This window comes from Terrapene carolina, unplaced genomic scaffold (assembly GCF_002925995.2).
Source record: "Terrapene carolina triunguis isolate 2854851 unplaced genomic scaffold, T_m_triunguis-2.0 Scaffold21, whole genome shotgun sequence".
Taxonomy (NCBI): domain Eukaryota; kingdom Metazoa; phylum Chordata; order Testudines; family Emydidae; genus Terrapene; species Terrapene triunguis.
The window spans coordinates 22,865,885-22,886,392 of NW_020664372.1; the positions used below are offsets into that span (position 1 = coordinate 22,865,885).

General features: G+C 43.0%; 1 protein-coding gene across 2 annotated transcripts in view; it reads right to left on the reverse strand.

Moving 5' to 3' along the window:
* The window catches only part of DOCK9 (dedicator of cytokinesis 9), a 306,118-nt gene that overhangs the window by 91,290 nt on the left and 194,320 nt on the right, over positions 1–20,508 (reverse strand). For both annotated transcript variants that reach the window (XM_024204291.2, XM_024204295.2), the window contains exons 29-33: positions 17,862–17,945; positions 17,021–17,132; positions 11,942–12,120; positions 10,472–10,588; positions 8,876–8,996 (exon numbers count right to left, since the gene is read on the reverse strand). In XM_024204291.2, the coding sequence (XP_024060059.1) occupies positions 8,876–8,996; positions 10,472–10,588; positions 11,942–12,120; positions 17,021–17,132; positions 17,862–17,945 (613 nt within the window). The remainder of the gene's footprint in view (positions 1–8,875; positions 8,997–10,471; positions 10,589–11,941; positions 12,121–17,020; positions 17,133–17,861; positions 17,946–20,508) is intronic.

The following is a 20,508-nucleotide window of genomic DNA, read 5'->3' on the forward strand; positions in this document are numbered from 1 at the left end:
TTCACGGTATGAGAAAGCTTAACACAGAAATTTTTGATGTGACCTAAGCATAATTCTGTCCTTATAGACAACCACGTACGGAGACCCAGCCATCAAAACTTGTGGGCTTGTCTTCATGTACAGTGCTACAGGGGTGTAGCTGCATCGGAGTAGCTGCGCTGCTGTTCTTAAGTGAAGATGCTCCTATGCCAACGGGAAAGCTTCTCCCATTGGCACAGTTAATCCATCTCTCCGAAAGGCAGCAGCTATGTCAACGGGAGAAGCTTCCCTGTGGACAGAGCACTGTCTACATAGAGGGTTAAGCTCAGTATACCTACGTCACTCAGGAGGTGTGGATTTTTCACACCCCTGAGCGATGCAGTTACACTGATATAGATGTGTAGTGTAGACCTGGTCTGCAACTCCACCAGGCTACACGCTAAAGTGACAGCCACTACAAATTCTGTCTTTATAGAAAAGTGTTACAAAGAACATGTTAAAGGTTGGAAAGAAGGTTCCATTAAATACATTAATACCATATTCAAGCACAAGGAAGGAAAGGAATCTTTAACCAGTGTAAACAGTGTAAACCCCTTTAAGAACTTGGAAACTGTAGAGTTAACAGTTGAAAAAAAAACCCCAAATAACCACTTAACCGAGCAATAAAAACCCTCATAAACAGCTGGTAAATGCACTTTAACAGAACTGAGAAACCACAATGTTTCAAGGATAATAGATTATCTAAAATAGTTCAGACAGAAGAGTTCTCTGACTGGATAGTTCTCTGACTAGATCATACTGAAAAATGCCTCCACTTATATATAGATATATACACACACCTATCTTGTAGAGGCTTTCCTAGCAGGAATAAAAACTTGAATAGTCAGTGAGCAGTTCTCCTCAAGCAGAGTCAGCCAGCTAGCCTCCATGCTGTCGAGTGCAGAGTTTTGGGGTCTGGGTCCAGTACACTAGGCTGTGATTTTAAGAAAGGATATTTGGAAGGATGGGAACCAAAGACGGACAAATTGAAAGGTGAATTAGATTGGGAAACCAAAATTGATGGGCCCAAGTAGAAGCTTGTCCTGAGCCCTGTCCTGACAAACTTTCCTGAGTACTCTGAGGATTAACAGGATGAGGAGAAATGAGAAAGGCATATAGCATGTTTTGATCCCACAGAATCAGATCTGCGTCTGCAAGAGACTTTGGACTCATTCCTCCTGGTGAGCAATATATGGGATATTTCTTATCATATGTGGCAAATATGTCCATTGAGGGAACTCCCTAATCATGAAACACTGAATTCAAAATAGAGTCTTTTAGCTCCCGTTCATTGGAGATGGAGTCTTTCCTGCTCCGATAATCTGCTAAATTGTCCTGGACACCTGCTAGACAAAATGCCAACAGGTTGCTATGACGATTACACCATTCCACAAGAAAATTGATTCCCAATAGAGGGGAAGATCTTGCAACCTCCAAATGTGTATACAATACATTGCTGTCCTATTATCTGTTAGGATCTGAAGAGGGGTGTTCTGGAGCACGGACAGACACGCTTTGCAAGGTAGAAGAATGGCTCTTAACTCCAATATGTTTAAGTGCAATTCCTCCTGTGGGCCTGAAATTTGCCTAGGTGTGAACTCCATCATTGCTTGGATGCATCCTTTAGAGTAGTCTGATGGAGAAGCTGGATGAAAAAACTCTCTGGCACAGACAAAGGTGAGTCCATCCACCAATGAAGAGATGCCAGCACCTTTGGAAGTATCACTACAGGAAGGCATAGTGTGTATCTGAGTGGGTAATAAACTGGTCTTAACCACCCCTGAAGGGGGCAAAGGTGCAGTCTTGCATATAAAGTCACAACATCAACACTTCTGGGAGAAGGAATCAGAGCAGATCTGTATTAGATTTCTTTTGTAGAGCAACTGAGATGTTAACAAAGCTAAAATGTATAATAAATATCTTGCAAGCTGGCAGGAGGTGGATCAATACAAATGTTTTCAGGAGCAGCAAACATTGATAGTCTGAGACCAAGTGAACAGAGAGATTTTTTCAATCCCTGAGTTAAATTAGAAAAAGTATGGTTAAACCACAAAGGATATCTATAAGAAGAGCCACGTCAGGAAGACCAAGTTTATATTAGATTGTGGGGAATCTTGAGGTATGATAAGGGAAGAGTCAAGAACAGCTTTAGTTTTCTAATTTAGATTTTTTTTTTTGCCAACAGATTTTTAAAGTTGTATTTCTTTCAAACTACTAAAACTAACACTAACTAAAAATCTAATACTACTTATGATACAACAGGGAAGCAGATGGACACTGTGTAGCTCTATCTTACTGCAACTGGCAGTAAGAAGGAACTGTATGGTGGTTGGGGCTTTTCTGTCCTTTATTACCCTTCTCCTCAGGAAGTGGGACAAGGAGATGCAGGTAGGGTAACCAGAGAGCAAATGTGAAAAATCGGGACAGAGGGTGGGGGGTAATAGGAGCATATAAGAAAAAGACCCAAAAATCGGGACTGTCCCTATAAAATCGGGATATCTGGTCACCCTAGATGCAGGGTGCATATGCAGCCTCCAATGGATACTGCTGGCTGAAAGATTCTGCATGGGGCATGTAGAAAAATGATCAAAGTAGTATTTAAGAGATGAATAATTCTAATATAATCAATTTAGCATTTTAGGCATTTCACCCATTACTTCAGTGCATAGTTACCAATAAATAAAAATAAATGATTATTTTTACATCGCAATTTTTATCCTGAAGGATCCCAGCTCACTTAACAGACATTCTTTTTTCTCTTTCCACACATAAGAATCTCTTCATTCACCAGCGACATGCAAGAGCTGTTTAATAGCAACACAACAAGTCAGTTTAGTGCAGAAGTTGAGGAAGAGCATATCCAGTTGCAGGAGGAATTCAGGTAAGTAAAACATGATTTTCCAAGTCGGAATTTTGATAGGACACTGTGATTAATGCCGACTTTCTTCTTCACTTCGCTTTTATGGAGAGAAGAGGCAGTGCTTGTTGCTAAAGATAGGGGTGATCTACTAAAATGAGGTTATTTAAGCAGCAAAAGCGTGGGAACGTATGTCCTCAGCATTGGGGCAAGCACCTATGATTTGAGAACAGCAAAACAAGGACACTGGACTTCAGAGAGGCAGATTTTAATTGACTCAGAGAAATACTAGGCAAGGTCCCATGGAAAGGCCAATTAGGAAAAAAATAGTAGTCAAAGGAAGCTGACAGCTCTTCAGAGATGTGACACTTACTCCTGAGAGCATTCGGCGCCAAAACATTTAAAATTCTGCACACAATATTTTTTAAATCTGCAAAATTCTGCACGTTTTATTGGTCAATAAATAAATGCAGAGGCTCCAGCATGGCAGTGGGGAGCACAGGCCACTGGATGCATGAAGGTGGGAGATCACCCTGCAGCCTCCCCACCCCTCGCCCTGGGGACACAGACTCAATGGTGAGGCTGCACCCAACCCTGACACAACACAAGGCCTGGGCCTGCCCCAGAAACACCTGGGGCCCTGCCCCTCTGCGCCAGGTGCACCAGGTGTGGGGCAGGATCCAAGTGTGGAGGAGCTCAGTGTGGGGGGATCCAGGTGTGGGGTGAGAGGATTCTGTGTGGGCTAATCTGGATACAGGCAGCTCAGTGGGGGGTCTGGTGTGTGTGTGTGTGGGGGGATCCGGTGTGTTTGGGGGGGGATCCAAATGCAGGGGCAATGGGACCCTGCAGGGGCTTCCAGGTGAAATTGATTGGGGCTCAGCAGAGGGGTCTAGGTTTGGGGGTCTTAGCAGGGGTGTCTCGGTGCTGGAGGAATGGGGCTTGGTGGGATGGGGGTCTGGGTGCAGCTAATTGGGGATCAGTGGCATGGGGGTCTTGATGTGGGGGCTCAGGGTGATGGGGCTCGTAAGGGTGGGGGTTTGAGTGCAGAGAGCTCAGTGGGGGGTGGTCTGGGTGCAGGGGTGGGAGTCCGGAGGCAGGGCATCTGGGTGCAAGGGGGCTCCAGATGCAGAGGTTGTGGGTCAATAGGGTTGGGTTCAGGTATGGGGTGTCTGGGTATGGGAAGTTCATATGCATGGGGGTTGGGTGGATGGTGGAGCAGCTCCCTGTATAGTGACCCCTCCCTCTGCAGCTGAGGAGCAACGGGGGCATGAATCAGGGGAGGATGCTGAACTTCCTGCAACTGGGGGAGGTTTCTGAGGGTGGGTGTGACAGACCCAGCCACTCCTTGCAGGGGAAGAGGAAGCCCAGCTGGGACTAGCAGTTGATCCCAGCTTAGGGTAAGAGCTACCGGCTGGGATGTCCCCAGCCCTGCGGTGAGTTTCCTCTCCGTCAGCTGCTCTGGGTGCCTGAAACGACGTACCTGCAAAGCTAGGGAGTAGTGGCGCATGACTGCTCTTGCAGCTTCCCTTTGCTTCCCTGTCAGAAAGTCATTTTTCTGCGGGGAAGCAAAGAAATCTGCGGGGGGGGGGGGGGGGGGGACGACACATGCGCATGCACACAGGGGTGCAGAATTCCCCCAGGAGTAAATACTAGAGGCTCAACATCAAGCTATTCTGATGCTGAGGAAAGATAAGAAGAGCCACAGGAGGCCAAAGTGGCTGCACAAGGAGCTTTTTAGCTATCTAAAAATCAAAAGGGATACATAAAAGGAAATGGAAGGAGGGGCATGTCATCAAGGAAGTATACATGGGAATAGCAGCAGTGTGAAGGGACAGAATCAGGAAAGCCAAGGCAAAGAATGAGTTACAGCTGGCAAGAGATGTTAGAGACAACAGGAAGGGGTTCTTCAAATATGTCAGATCAAAATGAAAGCTCAAGGACGGTCTTGGTCCGCTGCTTATTGGAGAATGTGGGCTGGTAACGGCAGATCGGAAGGTAGAGCTGCTCAATGCCTAATTTGCTTCAGTCTTCTCACAAAAAATAACATGTGACCGGACGACCACTGAAGTTACCATAGACAATAACCGGGAAGGGATGCAGATCGGGATAAGTAAACATGTCAGAGATCTTCTGACTAATTTGAATGAATTCAAATCAGTGGGATTGGATGCTATTCATCTAAGGGTACTGAAGGAATAAGCTGAAGAAATCTCGGAGCCACCGAGATATTTACAAACTCATGGATGACAGGAGAAGTCCCAGAAGTCTGGAGAGGGTCTAACATAGTGCCCATCTTTTAAAAGGGGAGAAAGGAGGAGCTGGGGAACTCTAGACCAGTCAGCCTGACTTCAATATCTGGGAAGCAACTACACAATGTATAAAACATTAAATTTGCAAATACCTGGAAGATGAAGGAGTAATCACTAGCAGCCAGCATGGATTTACCAAGAATAAATCATGCCAAAATCAGCTTGATTTCCTTCTTTGACAGAGTAACTAATTTGGTAGATAGGGGGACTGCAGAGGACATAATATACCTGGACTTCAGCAAGGCTTTTGACACAGTCCCACAACATTCTGATAAGTAATCTGGAGAAATGTTGGCTCGACAGGACTACCATTAAGTGGATACATAATTGGTTAAACAACCGCAAAGGAAGAGTAGCTATTAATGGAATGAGGTTGGATTGGAGGGAAGTGTCAAGTGGGGTTCCACAGGGATCTGTTCTGGGTCTGGTGTTATTTAACATCTTTATTAATGACCTGGATGTAGGTGTAGAGAGCATATTGATCAAGTTTGCAGATGACACAAAGCTAGCGGGGTTGCCAATACTTTGGAGGATAGACCTAAAATTCGGAGGGATTTTTATAAATTTGAGAACCGGGATACAGACAAAATGAAATTCAAGACAAATGTAAAGTGCTACACTTAGGGAAGAAAAACCAAAGGAACAAATGCAGAATGGGGAGAAACTGGCTTGGCAGCAACACTGCTGAGATGGATCTGGGAGTTGTGGTGGATCACAACCTCAACATGAGCCAGCAATGCGATACTGTTGCAAGAAAAGCAAATGCAAGTTAGGTTGCATTAACAGAGGCATAGCATGCAAGTCATAGGAAGTGATAGTACCACTCTACTCGGTGCTGCTTAGGCCTGTGTCCAGTTTTGGTCAACAATGTATAGAAAGGATGTAGAGAAACTGGAAAGGATCCAGAGATGAGCAACAAAGACAATCAAAGGGATGGAATGCAAGCCATATCAGCAAAGACTGAAGGAACTGGGTATGTTTAGTTTGGAAAAGAGGAGATTAAGGAGGGATATGATAGCAGTCTTCAGATATTTGAAAGGCTGCCATAAAAAAGATGGATACAATTTGTTCTCTTCTGCCACAGAGGGCAAGACAAGATCCAATGGATTCAAACTGCAGCATAGCAGATTAAGAACAGCAGGACAATGGAACAGACTCCCTTGGGAGGTTGTGGTAGCTTCTTCACTGAAGATTTCAGAAGGAGGCTGGATAGCCATCTATCTTGGATGGTTTAGATACAATAAATCCTGCATCTTGGTAGCGGGTTAGACTAGATGACCATGGCGGTCCCTTTTAACACTTTGATTCTATGATTCCCAAAATAATCTGAAACTAGCTGTGGGGAGCCAGAAAATACACCTACGGCACATAAAATGGGAAAACAATTGTGGGAGCTAACCAGTAGCAATTCATCTAAATGATTGTCTTCTATCATTATCTCCCGAAAGTGGGGATTTGGCTACCCCATCCCCAAGAAGGGGCAAGACTCAATGCTGCTTTCTCTTTTCTCCTCAGCAGCATAAAAAAGAGAGGCAGGCAAGAACTGATGGTTTAGGTGCCAAAAATTCCAAATCCATTTAGGCAGAACTTATGCTCCCGACAGCTATCTGGCAGTCTCTGATTAGCTGCTGGTTCTTTTCCCCACTGGTTGGCTGATAGCTTCCTTAAGTTGCTGCTTCCTGAAGTAGTGTCTTCATACTGAACAAGAGGTGGACAAAATCAAGGATGTATCTGAACATACTTCTATAAATTAGGGCTGTCGATTAATTGCAGTTAACTCACACAATTAACAAAAAAAATTAATTGCGATTAAAAAATTAAAAAATAATCGCAATTAATCCCAGTTTCAATCACACTGTTAAACAACAGAATAGCAATTGAAAGTTATTAAATATTTTTGGATGTTTTTCTACATTTTCAAATATATTGATTTCAGTTACAACACAGAATACAAAGTGTATACTGCTCACCTTATATTTATTTTTGATTACAAATATTTACACTGTAAAAAACAAAAGAAATAGTATTTTTCAGTTCACCTCATAGAAGTACTGTATTGCAATCTCTTTATTGTGAAAGTGCAACTTACAAATGTAGATTTTTTTTGTTATATAACTGCAATCAAAAACAAAACAATGCAAAACTTTAGAGCCTACAAGTCCACCCAGTCTTACTTCTTGTTCAATCAATCACTAAGACAAACAAGTTTATTTACATTTACTGGAGATAATGCTGCTCACTTCTTATTTACATTATCACCAGAAAGTGAGAACAGGCGGTCGCATGGGACTTTTGTAGCTGGCATTGCAAGGTATTTACATGCCAGATATGCTAAACATTCGTATGCCCTTCATGCTTCGGCCACAATTCCAGAGGACACGCTTCCATGCTGTGACACTCATTAAAAAGTAATGCGTTAAATAAATTTGTGACTGAACTCCTTGGGGGAGAATTGTATGTCTCCAACTCTGTTTTACCTGCATTCTGCCATATATTTCATGTTATAGTAGTCTTGGATGAGGACTCAGCACATGTTGTTCATATTAAGAACACTTTCGCTGCAGATTTGACAAAAGACAAAGAAGGTACTAATGTGAGATTTCTAAATATAGCTACAGCACACGACCCGAGGTTTAAGAATCTGAAGTGCCAAAATCTGAGAGGGATGAGGTGTGGAGCATGCTTTCCGAAGTCTTAAAAGAGCAACACTCTGATAAAGAAACTACAAAACTCGAACCACCAAAAAGGAAAATCAACCTTCTGCTGGTGGCATCTGACTCAGATGATGAAAATGAACATGTATCGGTCCACACTGCTTTGGATTGTTATTAAGCAGAACCTGTCATCAGCATGGACACATGTCCTCTGAAATAGTGGCTGAAGCATGAAGGGACATATGAATCTTTAGCGCATCTGGCATGTAAATATCTTGCGACGACGGCTACAACAGTGCCATGCGAACTCCTGTTCTCACTTTCAGGTGACATTGTGAACAAGAAGCAAGCAGCATTATTTCCTGCAAATGTAAACAAGCTTGTTTGTCTGAGTGATTGCCTGAACAAGAAATAGGACTGAGTGGACTTGCAGGTTCTAAAGTTTTACATTGTTTTATGTTTGAATGCAGCTATTTTTTGTACATAATTCTACATTTGTAAGTTCAACTTTCATCATAAAGAGACTGCACTACAGTACTTGTATTAGGTGGATTGAAAAATACTATTTCTTTTGTTTTTTACAGTGCAAATATTTGTAATAAAAATAAACATAAAGTGAGCAGTATACACTTTGTATTCTGTGTTGTAATTGAAATCATATTTGAAAATGTAGAAAATATCCCAAAATATTTAAATAAATAGTATTCTGTTATTGTTTAACAGTGCGATTAATGACGATTAATTTTTTTAATCGCTTGACAGCCCTGCTATAAATATAAATAAGCTACACTGAATTGGCAGAGATATGGCTATACCAGAATGGATCTATATTCATATATTTTTGCCTGCCCTCCAGGCTCAGAAACCCCACATAGGACAACCGATTGAAGTGATGTCCTTCGCATTCTCACTTTCATGACTGGCAGTTCATCTGAGTTTCATCCAAGAAAGGAATGATTAAATCTTTTCATAGTATATGTTTTCAAAATGTGATGACACTAAGACTTAAAGGGTCAGAATTAAAAAAAATGTATTACCAATGCCAGAGATAACACCAAACAGATCTTTGTGGAGACTGTTATCCAAAGTGTTTCCTGATTTTTGTGGTGTTACTAAAGGATTTGCAGATGGCATACTAAGTGGTTCATCTTTTGCACTCTGTTTAGAAAAGAAATAAAACACAAATGATTATAATGTACATTTTATGACATTCCAAAATTAGTGTGCGCGCATATTACATCTCTCTCTCTCTCTCTGCAGGAATGTGATATCTGATGTTTTTAAAATCAAGGGTGACATCAAAGTATATGCCACATCCCACTGAAACAAACATGGGATACCTAAGGTTACCTCTAACATGTCAATATGTTTACTTCAATATTGCCAACAGTTGGGCATATACTTTTTAGCATGACTTTATTTAGATTTGCCTTACTTCTGTTTACCACATCCGGAAATTGCTCCTTCTGAAAACATATTGTGAACTTCTCTTTTTTGTTTCACTTGGTAATTTTTATGTCATTTGACTGAATTAGATAATAAAAGATCAACATCGGCTGTCTGCTAAGTACCAACAAAGACTCCTGTCTCTGTCTTCATTTTAAAAACTACAGCCCCTGTCCTCCTAATATTTAGGTATGTGATGAACTTTATGTAGTTGAGTAGCCCCATTGACTTCAAGCATGTTAAGTACATGTGTTAATGCTAGCAGGATCAGGGTCTAGAATAGCAAAAATGCAAGCTGTTGATCTAGTTAGCAGGACAGCTCAAACACTAATGGCCAATTTCTGAATAAAAAAGTAGAGAAGCTAATTTTTTTGTATTAAAGACTTTGTTGTAAAAACTTTTTTTAAAAAGGAAAACGTCTAAATGATCATGATTTGGGGTCATTTTCATGATTTCCATGCTTTCTGTGAAATTGTCATTTACATAGGACCCTAATCATAGGGCATATGCAAAAGAGGGCCTAATTAAAGATAGCACAGACAACCATAATTCTGGCATTACCTAATTTCAAAGTCTGACTTTGTAACCTTAATGTTCTTTTAAAGTTTTTTTGTGTGTAACTGTAAATAGGAAATTTATTTTTTTTTTTTTTTTTTTTTTTTTAAAGAAATGAATATATACATGCTGCATTTCCTGTGCACTTAAAATTCTAATAAACTTTTATGGAAATTTGGAGTGAGCAAAATACAGGAACATGACCAATACGGTCTATAAAAAGCAAATATTAACATATATAGATAGATATAGATATATGGGCACACACAAACCAATACCACTTCTTTGTCCTTTGACATAAATGGCACTTCTTTGTCCTTCTGACATAAATGAGGTGGGAACATGGCTTGAGGTCTCTTCTGCTCTGGCTATCCTTGGTGGCATAAGAGTCCCTATGGGGCCATTACAAGCTTATTTTAAAATAGAGCAGCCATAAGGCTGGTCTAATTTATGCTCCAGACTGAGCTAGCCTGCTGCTGACCCCAGAATATATGAAATATAATGGTGATTTAAGTGCATCTTGGTTGGACCCACGGATCAGGTCCATAGCATTCAGCACGCCATATGCACATTACTGAATATATTCTGCTAAAAATAACTCCAAATGTCAAATAATAAACAGGCTCACTTACGCTGCTGGAAGGATTAACAGGAAAAGGTGACACGTCCTTGACGTTGATTCGTTGGACATTTTCTAGCAGCAGTCCGAACACTGGCAGATACAAAGTGGCTATTCTTGCTTGATGGCTCTGAACAAAGATTCACGGTTCTTGTTAAACAAATAATGAAACCAGTGATTTAAGAAATAAACAAACAACCCCATTAATGGGAATGTTTCTTCTACCATTCTTCCCCAAATTACAGAACCCAATATTCAGCAATAGGAAAGATATGCTAAATAAGGGTCTAGGACAGAGGTCCCCAAACTGTGGGACACACACCCAAGGGGGGCGTGGAGGAACTTCTGGGGGCCACGGCATGGCCTGGGCCAGTCCCCACGGGGGGCAAGGAAGGGGTGCCATCCAGCTCCTCCCTGTCCCCAGCTCTGCTCCAGTCCCGCCCCCAGCCATGTCCCTGGCTCCTGGCCCTGGGCTTGGCCCTGTCCTCAGCCTTGGTGCGCTCCAATCCGGGTCCTGCCCCTGCTCCCAGCCTTGGCTGCTCCTCCATTCCAGGGCTGGGGCTGGGAGCAGAGCCACTCTTGGCTGCAGGCCTGGCTGCTGGCCCCCACCGCAGCCTCGCTACAGCTCTGCTCCCGTTCCTGCCCCTGCTCCCATCCCCAGCCCACGTCCCTCCCTGACCCCCTGAGCCATGGCCCCGCTCCCAGGATGCGTGGATGATTTAAGGGGTGGCACAACCCTCAGAAGTTTGGGGACCGCTGGTCTAGAACATGTATTCATTAGCATACAGATATACAATGCTGACCACTAAATATTTATTATTCAACAATGAATGCTGCAATTAAAATTTATAGGTCAAGGAATTTGTTTTCTTACTATTTCAACATGCCACTGGAGAACAAAATGATACGTGCTTGAAACTAAATACACAGGAAGGGGCAAACTAAAACTATGCAAATTTAAGAAGTGCAATTACAAAATCATGGAGGCTTCACCACAACACAAGGCCCTCAAATTTTAGAAAAACCAGGAAACTCCAGAGTCATAATATTTACTACAACTGGCAATTCCACTTATATTAACTAGTTGTCCTTCTAATAGATCATGGAAGGACTAGCCAAAATTAGTTGAATATTAATAATGGTTAATAGTCATTACAAATAAATAAGTTAAAAAGCAATTATTTTGAGTAAATAAGAAAATCTGACTACATTTGTCTACATTGTAATTTGTTTAAATGTAACATGCAGTTATTTTAATAAGTATATTTTTTTCATAATTAAAAAATGAAAACACAAATCAGTTTTCAGAACCTTATGTTTGTATCAATATCTATCAGCTATATACTAACTATATCACTGTAGATACACTTATTTTCTGTTGATACTTCATATGCAAATTAACTATTTTCCCATCCATAAAACCTGAAAACGTACATACCTAAACTTTTTAACTTCCTAATTGTTGGAGTAGCAGTAAACTTACCCTGGAAGAATATCTGTCATCAAAAGAATGCTTTATCATCAAATTCTTGAGCACACTAATTGCAATCTGCCGGATGTCTCTGAATTCTTGTAATGCATTTCCCACCTCCCGTAGGAGCAGTCCCACTAAGAAGTGATTCTTGCAAAACTCATCTGTTAATGAATAGTCGAGCTGGAGGTCTGAAAGTAGAGTATAAGCTGTAGTTTAGGAAGGGTGCAATTAATATTAATTTGCCAATTAACATAAGCATGGGCTTCCCCCTTTGTTCATGCTTAGTTGCAAAAACAGTTTAGACGTGGCTTGTTCAAAAACCCACTTAGCCTCAAAACTGTATGGCTTTGTCAGGCAGACATTTGTCATATATACTATGTGTTCATTCAACATGTAGACATTAGACAGTTAGTGAAATACAAAACAACCATAGCTTTAAGTATAATTTTATGAAAACTAGTAACAATGAATATTAAGAGTAAAAAATGGTTACCTACCTTCTCATAACTGTTGTTCTTCGAGATGTGTTGCTCATGTCCATTCTAAGTAGGTGTGTATGCACCGCGTGCACAGTCATTGGAAACTTTTTCCCCTAGCGGTACCTGTCGGGTCAGCTGAGGAGCCTCCTGGAGTCGCGCCTTCATGGTGGTGTATATAGGCCCCTGACGACCCGCCAGTTCCTCTGTTGGAGTACTCCGGTAAGAAGGGGTAGGCGGGTGAGGCTTGGAATGGACATGAGCAACACATCTCGAAAAACAAGTTACGAGAAGGTAGGTAACTGTTTTTCCTTCTTCGAGTGCTTGCTCATGTTGATTCCAAGTAGATGACTCCCAAGCATTTCCCTTGAGGTGGGGGTCAGAGTTCATGGATTCGCTGATTGGAGCACCGCTCTGCCAAAAGCTGCATTGTCCCTGGCCTGCTGAGTGATGGCATAATGCGAGGTGAACATGTGGATTGATGACCAAGTTGTGGCCCTGCAAATCTCCTGAATAGGGACCTGCGCCAGACATGTGGCAGAGGTGGTGCTCGTCCTCATGGAATGTGCAGTCAGAGCCGGGCCTGGCACCTTTGCCAAGTCATAGCAAGTTCGAATGCAGGATGCGATCCACGATGAAATTCTCTGGGATGAGACAGGGAGACCCTTCATCCTACCTGCTATTGCAATAAAGAGCTGGTTTGATTTGTGAAAAAGCCAATGCCCACCTAACATCTAGGGAGTGGAGATTTTGCTCCCAGCTCTTGGCATGTGGCTTACGGTAGAACACTGGAAGGAAAATGTCCTGGCTTGTGTGAGAATGAATACCACTTTTGGAAGGAAGGCTGCATGAGGCCATAACTGAACCTTCTCCTTATTGAATACCATGTATGGAGGTACGGATGTCAAGGTCTTAAACTCAGACATCACCCTGGTCACAGTTATAGCAACCAGGAATGCCACCTTCCATGAGAGATAGAGGAGCGAGCAACTTGCTAAGGGCTCGAAGAGGGTCCCCATCAGCCTGGAGAGCACTAGGTTAAAGTCCCATGCCGGTACTGGGTGATGAATTTGAGGGTATAATCTGTCAAGTCCCTTGAGAAAGCAGCCCAGCATCAGGCTAGCAAAGACTGATCGGCCGTCAATCGCAGGATAGAATGCCGAGATCACCGCCAAGTGAACCTTTAAGGACGACACCACCAGACCTAACTACTTCAGGTGCAACAGGTAGTCCAGAATGAAAGGTATTGATGCCCGCATCAGAGACGTGCCCTTCTGTACCGACATCGAAAATCTCTTCCATTTGACGGCTTCTGGCTACCAAGGAGGACCTCTCTGACAGGCTCCGAGCATGCCAACTCCATGGGGTTTAGCCATGAAGCTTCCACGCTGTGAGGTGGAGTGATTAGGTCCTGCACCAATGGCAGGGTGATCGGAGTGGCTACTGACAGTTCCAGAAGCGTTGTATATCAAGGTTGGCGGGCCTAAGCTGGCACTGTTAGAATGACTGACATTCTGTCCCTTCTGGCCTTGAGCTGGACCTTGTGAATGAGTGGTAAAAGTGGGAATGCATAAAACAGATGGTCCCTCTAGGGGAGGGGAAATGAATCCGCGATCAAGTCCAGGTTGTGATTTTGGAAGGAGCAAAATTGCTGACACGTCCTGTTGAGTCTCATCGTGAATAGGTCTATTTGGGGAACTCCCCACTGCTGGAAGATGCTGTTGATGTTGTCTGGGCGAATGGACCACTTGTGACTGTGGAAAAGTCTGCTTAGATGGTCCACCAGCTTGTTCTGGGACCTCAGAAGATAAGAAGTCTCTAGGTGTATGGAGTGGGCTATGCAGAAGTCCCAGAGCTTGAGGGCTTCCTAGCATAGGGGAGAAGAGCATGCTCCACCCTGTCTGTTTATATAAAACATCGCTGTTGTATTGTCTGTCATGACTTCCAGATGGGTTTGGAAGGCTTGGGAGGCTAGGCAAACCGCTCTCAGCTCCCTCACATTAATGTGAAGCAAAAGCTCTGCCTGGGACCAGAGGCCTTGAGTTCTGAGATCCCCGAGATGTGTTCCCCACCCCGATGCTGATGCGTCCGTGACTAGAGACAGCAAGGGCTAGGGCCTGGAGAAGGGGACTGCTGTACATACTGTTTGGGGATTGAGCCACCATAGTAGGGACTCGATAACCTGGGGAGGAAGCAAAACTATCTTGTCCAAGTTGTCTCTGTTTGGTCTGTATACTGATGCCAGCCATGCCTACAGAAGTCTGAGTTGCAGCCGTGTATGTTGCATCATATATGTGCATGTGGCTATGTGACCAAGCAACTTTAAGCAGTTCCGTGCCGTTGTGGTTGGTAAACCTTTGAAGCTGTCTATGATGGAGCAAATGGCTCGGAAGCGAGACTCCGGTAGGAACGCCCTGGCTTGAGTGGAGTCTAGGACTGCTCCCATAAACTCTATCCTCTAGGTAAGGGATAGAGTCGACTTGGGCACGTTCAACAATAGACCCGGTCCACTGAAAAAGTCACCCGTATCAGATGTACATGCGCTTCTACCTGCGCCCTGGAGCGGCCCTTGACCAGCCAGTCATCGAGATACGGGAACACTTGCACCTGCCATTTCCTCAGGAACGCGGCAATGACTGCCATGCACTTGGTAAATACGCCGCGCGGGGGAGGGGGGCGCGCCGACAGGCCGAAGGGGAGGGCTGTAAACTGATAATGAGTGTGGTTCACCACGAACCTGAGGAATCTTCTGTGGGCCGACTATCAATATATGAAAGTATGTGTCCTTCAAGTCAAGGACGGCGTACCAGTCATAAGAACATAATAATGACCATACTGGGTCAGACAGAAGGTCCATCTAGCCAAGTATCCAGTCTTCCTACACTGGCCAATGCCAGCTGCCCCAGAGGAAATGAACAGAACAGGTAATCATCAAATAATCCATCCCCTGTCGCCGATTCCCAGCTTCTGTCAAACAGAGGCTAGGGACACCATCCCTGCTCATCCTGACTAATAGCCATTGATGGACCTATCCTCCATGAACTTATCTAGTTCTTTTTTGAACCCTGTTATAATCTTGGCCTTCACAACATCCTCTGGCAAGGAGTTCCACAGGTTGACTGTGCATTGTGTGAAAAAATACTTCCTTTTGTTTGTTTTAAACCTGCTGTCTATTAATTTCATTTGGTGACCCCTGGTTCTTGTGTTATGAGAAGGAGTAAATAACACTCCCTTATTTACTTTCTCCACACCAGTCATGATTTTATAGACCTCTATCATATCCGGCCCTTAGCTGTCTCTTTTCCAAGCTGAAAAGTCCCAGCTTTATTAATCTCTCCTCATATGGAAGCTGTTTCATACCCCCTATTCATTTTTGTTGCCCTTTTCTGAACCTTTTCCACGCAGTATTCAAGATGTGGGCGTACCATGGATTTATATAGAGGTAATATAATATTTTCTATCTTATTATCTATCCCTTTCTTAATGATTCCCAGCATTCTGTTAGCTTTTTTGACTGCTGCTGCTCATTGAGTGGATGTTTTCAGAGAACCATCCACAATGATTCCAAGATCTCTTTCTTGAGTGGTAACAGTTAAGTTAGACCCCATCAATTTATATGTATATGAGTTTATATGTATAGTTGGGATTATGTTTTCCAATGTACATTACTTTGCATTGTTTTCCCCGGATCCAGGGAGGGAATGATGGTGGCCAAAGATACCATGCGAAACTTCAGCTTCTTCACGGATCTGTTGAGATTTCGCAAGTCGAGAATGGATCTCAGACCCTCTTTGGCTTTCAGGATTAGGAAGTATCAGGAATAGAATCTCTTTCCCCTTAGCTCCTAAGGAACCTCCTCTACTGCTTCTATGCGTAGGAGTGATTGCACCTCCTGTCAAAAAAAGCTGCTGGTGAGAGGGATCCCTGAAGAGGGACGAGGAAGGGAGGAACAGAATTGGAGAGAATATCCCATTTCTAACATGAGCAGCACCCAGCGGTCTGAGATTATCTGGCCCCACGCACAACAGAAATGGGAAAGATGGTTCAGGAAGCAGGGAGAAGGATCCGGGCTCTGGGCTGGTGTGTCGCCGCCCGACGCACCTTCAAAAGGCGTGCTTGGAGCTGGAGGACTGCCTCGCCGAGTTCTGGCCCTGGTCAGATGGGGGCTGAAAAGGTCTGCATCTGTTGTTCCTGCCTCGCTTCCTAGAGTCCTACCTATGTTGGGCAGGGCAGAAGTGAGGAGGAGGTGGCTGGGGTTTGAAGTGCTTCCTCTGAGGAACTGGTGTATGTAGCCCCAAAGATTTCAAAGTTGCCCTTGAATCTTTAAGGCTATGGAGCCTGGAGTCAGTCTGCTCCGAAAACAGTCCTGAGCCCTCAAAGGGCAAGTCCTGGATGGTCTGTTGGACCTCTGGGGGGAGGCCTGACGCTTGTAGCCATGATGACCTTCTCATGCCAATGGCAGAGGACATGGTACGAATAGGTGAGTCCGCCACATGCAGGGCAGCCTGCAAGACAGTTCTTGCCACCTTGACTTGTTCCACAACTGCTACGAACTCTGACCTGTCCTTTTTAAAATTTTAACATTTATATATAGTTAAAAATGTGGAATTACCTTGATATCTCTGAATTCTGCCTTTTCCAAATGGCATAGGTAGATTCAAAGGGATGTAGTGTTCATGGTTACACACCACTCGAAGAAATTCAAATTTGAATTCAAAAAGGGTCTGCAAAAATATTTCAGATGTAAATTACACAATTTAATAATTTAGTGATTTTCTGGTAGCATAGCTAAAAAGGAAACAGATTTCTTAACACTAGTGATTTCTCTCTCCTTTACAAATCTACAATCCTAGGGATTATACGTCATGCCATGCAGACCCAGGAGAACTCTTTAGCACAATACAGCATTTGAAAGCCAGGTCTAATTCTGTGCTACATTTCTTACTTTTATCAAGTCTATGTAGTGTGGCACGCAAGATTTGAGAGTTGTTTGAGATCCTGGCAGAGATCATATGCACCTCTTTAAAAAAAAGTGAGTGCCTTGATGGCATGGCACATGCAATTAGAAGGGTCGTAGATTTGTAGGAACATCTTAGATATCAGAGGGCTTGCTTTCAATTATTGTCAATTTGTTCCTTGAGACTTTCATGGTCTTGCATAAAGTGCTCATTGATGTTGTTTCATCCATTTTCCAGCTAGGGATGCTAAAGAATTGTACCAGTCACACTCTTCCTCTTTGAAGATGTCACAGCCAATCCCACTATTCTGAGAGGCAAAAATACCAAAGGTGTCTTGAAGGCAAAACTTAACACACTGACTGCACAGGAATGGGAGACTAGTCTGAAAATATGCCTGACTGTAACTGAAGAACATTCTGGGATGTCAACACAATTTGTTACATAGGTGTACCAAAAAGAGAAACACATTTTTAAGTTATTAAAGGAGTGGAGTACCTTTGGATCCCCTGGAGCAAAGCAGCTGATGTAGTTATTGATTTGCTTGAACACGAAACCCCTATCCATAAAGGTGAAACATCTCTGAAAAAGATAAAATATAAACCATTCTAAAGCAATTCCAGATGCAGTGTTCAGTAAGTTAGGTATCCATGTTTTAAAAGTTTATCTTCCAAGAATATTTTTAACTTATAATTTAGTTTGAATATAAATGCTATTAAAAGCAAGCATTGTACAGTACAAAGTTACTTCATTTTAAAAGGAAAATTTGACATAGAAACCTAACTTGGCTTCTATTTTATAGAGCAACCGTTGATACTCAAAAAAGGAAAAACACAATCAGTCCATGTTTTGAAATGTTGCCCACACAGTAGAGTTAGGAAAAGCTTTTAATTATAGCATTACCCTTTTCACACTAAAATGTGTAAAATTGTTGCTTAAATGAACAAAATAATTTTTTTTTTTACAGTAATGAATCATAAGCTCTATGGATAGGGTCCAATGTCTTCATGTATGTTTGTGTAGTGCCTAGAATGGGGCCCAATCTTGACTGGGGACTGTAGCTGCTACACAGCTAAATATTACATAATTTAGATGATCCTGGGTTAATACAGCATCACCATTAACAGTAAAGCTATTAACAGAATGCAAAACACCAAATTTTCAAAGAGTTTATTTGGTGTTGCATCCCTAAAACTGACATTAATATGCCTAACTGGGCACACCAATTGTGCTAACATACATGTTAATATTTTCAACAAGAGAAATGGGAGTGACAGAACTATAATTCATCTAAATGAGAGCATGAAAATAAGCAGGCAGGGTTTGGAATATGATAATTTGTTTAGTCATGCACGTGCATATTCAACATCATTAGGTGTGTAACTGGGCACCTGAAATGTAGGCAGGTAAATTAAATAAATTATATAAAATCTCTGTGTACTTATTTGGTAGTATGTGAGGGACTATCTGTTCTCCACCTCCTCCAAACCAAACCTGAGGTTATGTCTGATGTTGAAGACCCTTTGAAAAGGATTCAAAAACATTTAAAATTTCCTTTTCCAAAGTTAAAAAAAAAAAAAAGAGAGAGAGAGAGAGAGAGAGAGACCACAAATGAGATTCCAACCATTTGTGACCAAACACATAACAGAACAATGATAAAATAGACACAGTGGAAGTTTTTGAATATAGTAAAACCATACTTAACCAAGTTAGGATTCAAATAACACCGAGGAAGAAAGGCCTTTTGAATCACATACAAGTGAATCCCATGCAGCTAAGGACAAACAATCTAACCAGATAAAAGGGTAGGTGTATAGAACTTTATGGAAGCTCATCCACACTTTTTTAGTGCTCATAGTTTTAAGGTAACAAATCTTAGTTACACCATTGATGCATATTCCCATAAAATTAATGGAACGCTGTTCTTACTGAAATAACCCCAAATTGAAGTAAATTGTGAATAAGAAAGGGATTCCGAAGAGAACAAAGGCTCTTTTCAAATAAACACGATATTGACCTCAGCATCATTAGATTTGTCTGTCTGTTTTGTTTTGTTTTTTGTTAGAGCTTACTCACTGAATAAAAGAAAAAGAGCTATTGGGATCCTCACTACATAGTGCAAATGCAGGCATATTACTCACAGTGCATAAAGTTAAGCTTATGCTTAAATCTTTGTAGGACTGGGGAAATAATTGGATGGCACAACCATGAAGGAATAAAAATCATAATAAGCAAGGAAATATGCAACTGCTAGCACAAAACTAAAACCTACATTTTTTATAATATATTCTATACACTGTTTTGCTTAGACAATCTTATTTCTAATTGCAATGAATACTTAACCTGTTCTTTTATACATCTCTATTTGCACATACAAAAGCATGCTTAAAATGCCTGTGACAGAGTGCAGGGCAGGGGTGAAAGTAACTTAAAGGACTTACCAGTGCTTCGGAGTCCTGAGGAGGTGGGCGGGGCCTTAACCAGAAGAGACGTAGCCTCTACTGGAAGAGGTGGGGCCTTTAAATCCCCAGGCCTTTTAAATCCAGATTTAAAGGGCCCGGGGCTCCGGCTGAAGCGGGGAGCCCCGGGCCCTTTAAATCACCCCCGGAGCTACCAGCTGCAGAGGCGGCTGGGAGTCCTGGGGTTTGGGGGCACTTTAAATCACTGCCAAAGCCCTGGGGGCTCCCGGATGCCAGGCTGTGGCCGAGCTTTAAAGGGCTGGGGGCTCCGCGGCAGCCGGGAGCCCCCGGCCCTTTACATCACTGCCGGAGCACCGCTGTCGCTACCGTGGGGTTCCAGCAGCGGGGCTCAGGTGGTGATTTAAAGGGCCCCAGAGGGTAGCGGCAGTGGGAGCCCCAGGCCCTTTAAATCGCCATCCAAGCCCCCAGGGTAGCAGCGGCAGCCGGGGGCTCCGTCGGCGATTTAAAGGGCCAGGGGCTCCCAGCCGCTGCAACCGCAGAGGAGCCCCGGGCCCTTTAAATTGCCAACGGAGCCCCAGGGGTCCCCGGCTGCTGCCGCCGCAACCCCCAGGGCTCCAACAGCAGGGCTCTGGGGGCCATTTAAAGGGCCCGGGGCTCCGGCTGCTGCTACCCAACCCAAGCCCTTTAAATAGCCCCTGGAGCCCCGCCGCCACTACCCCAGGGCT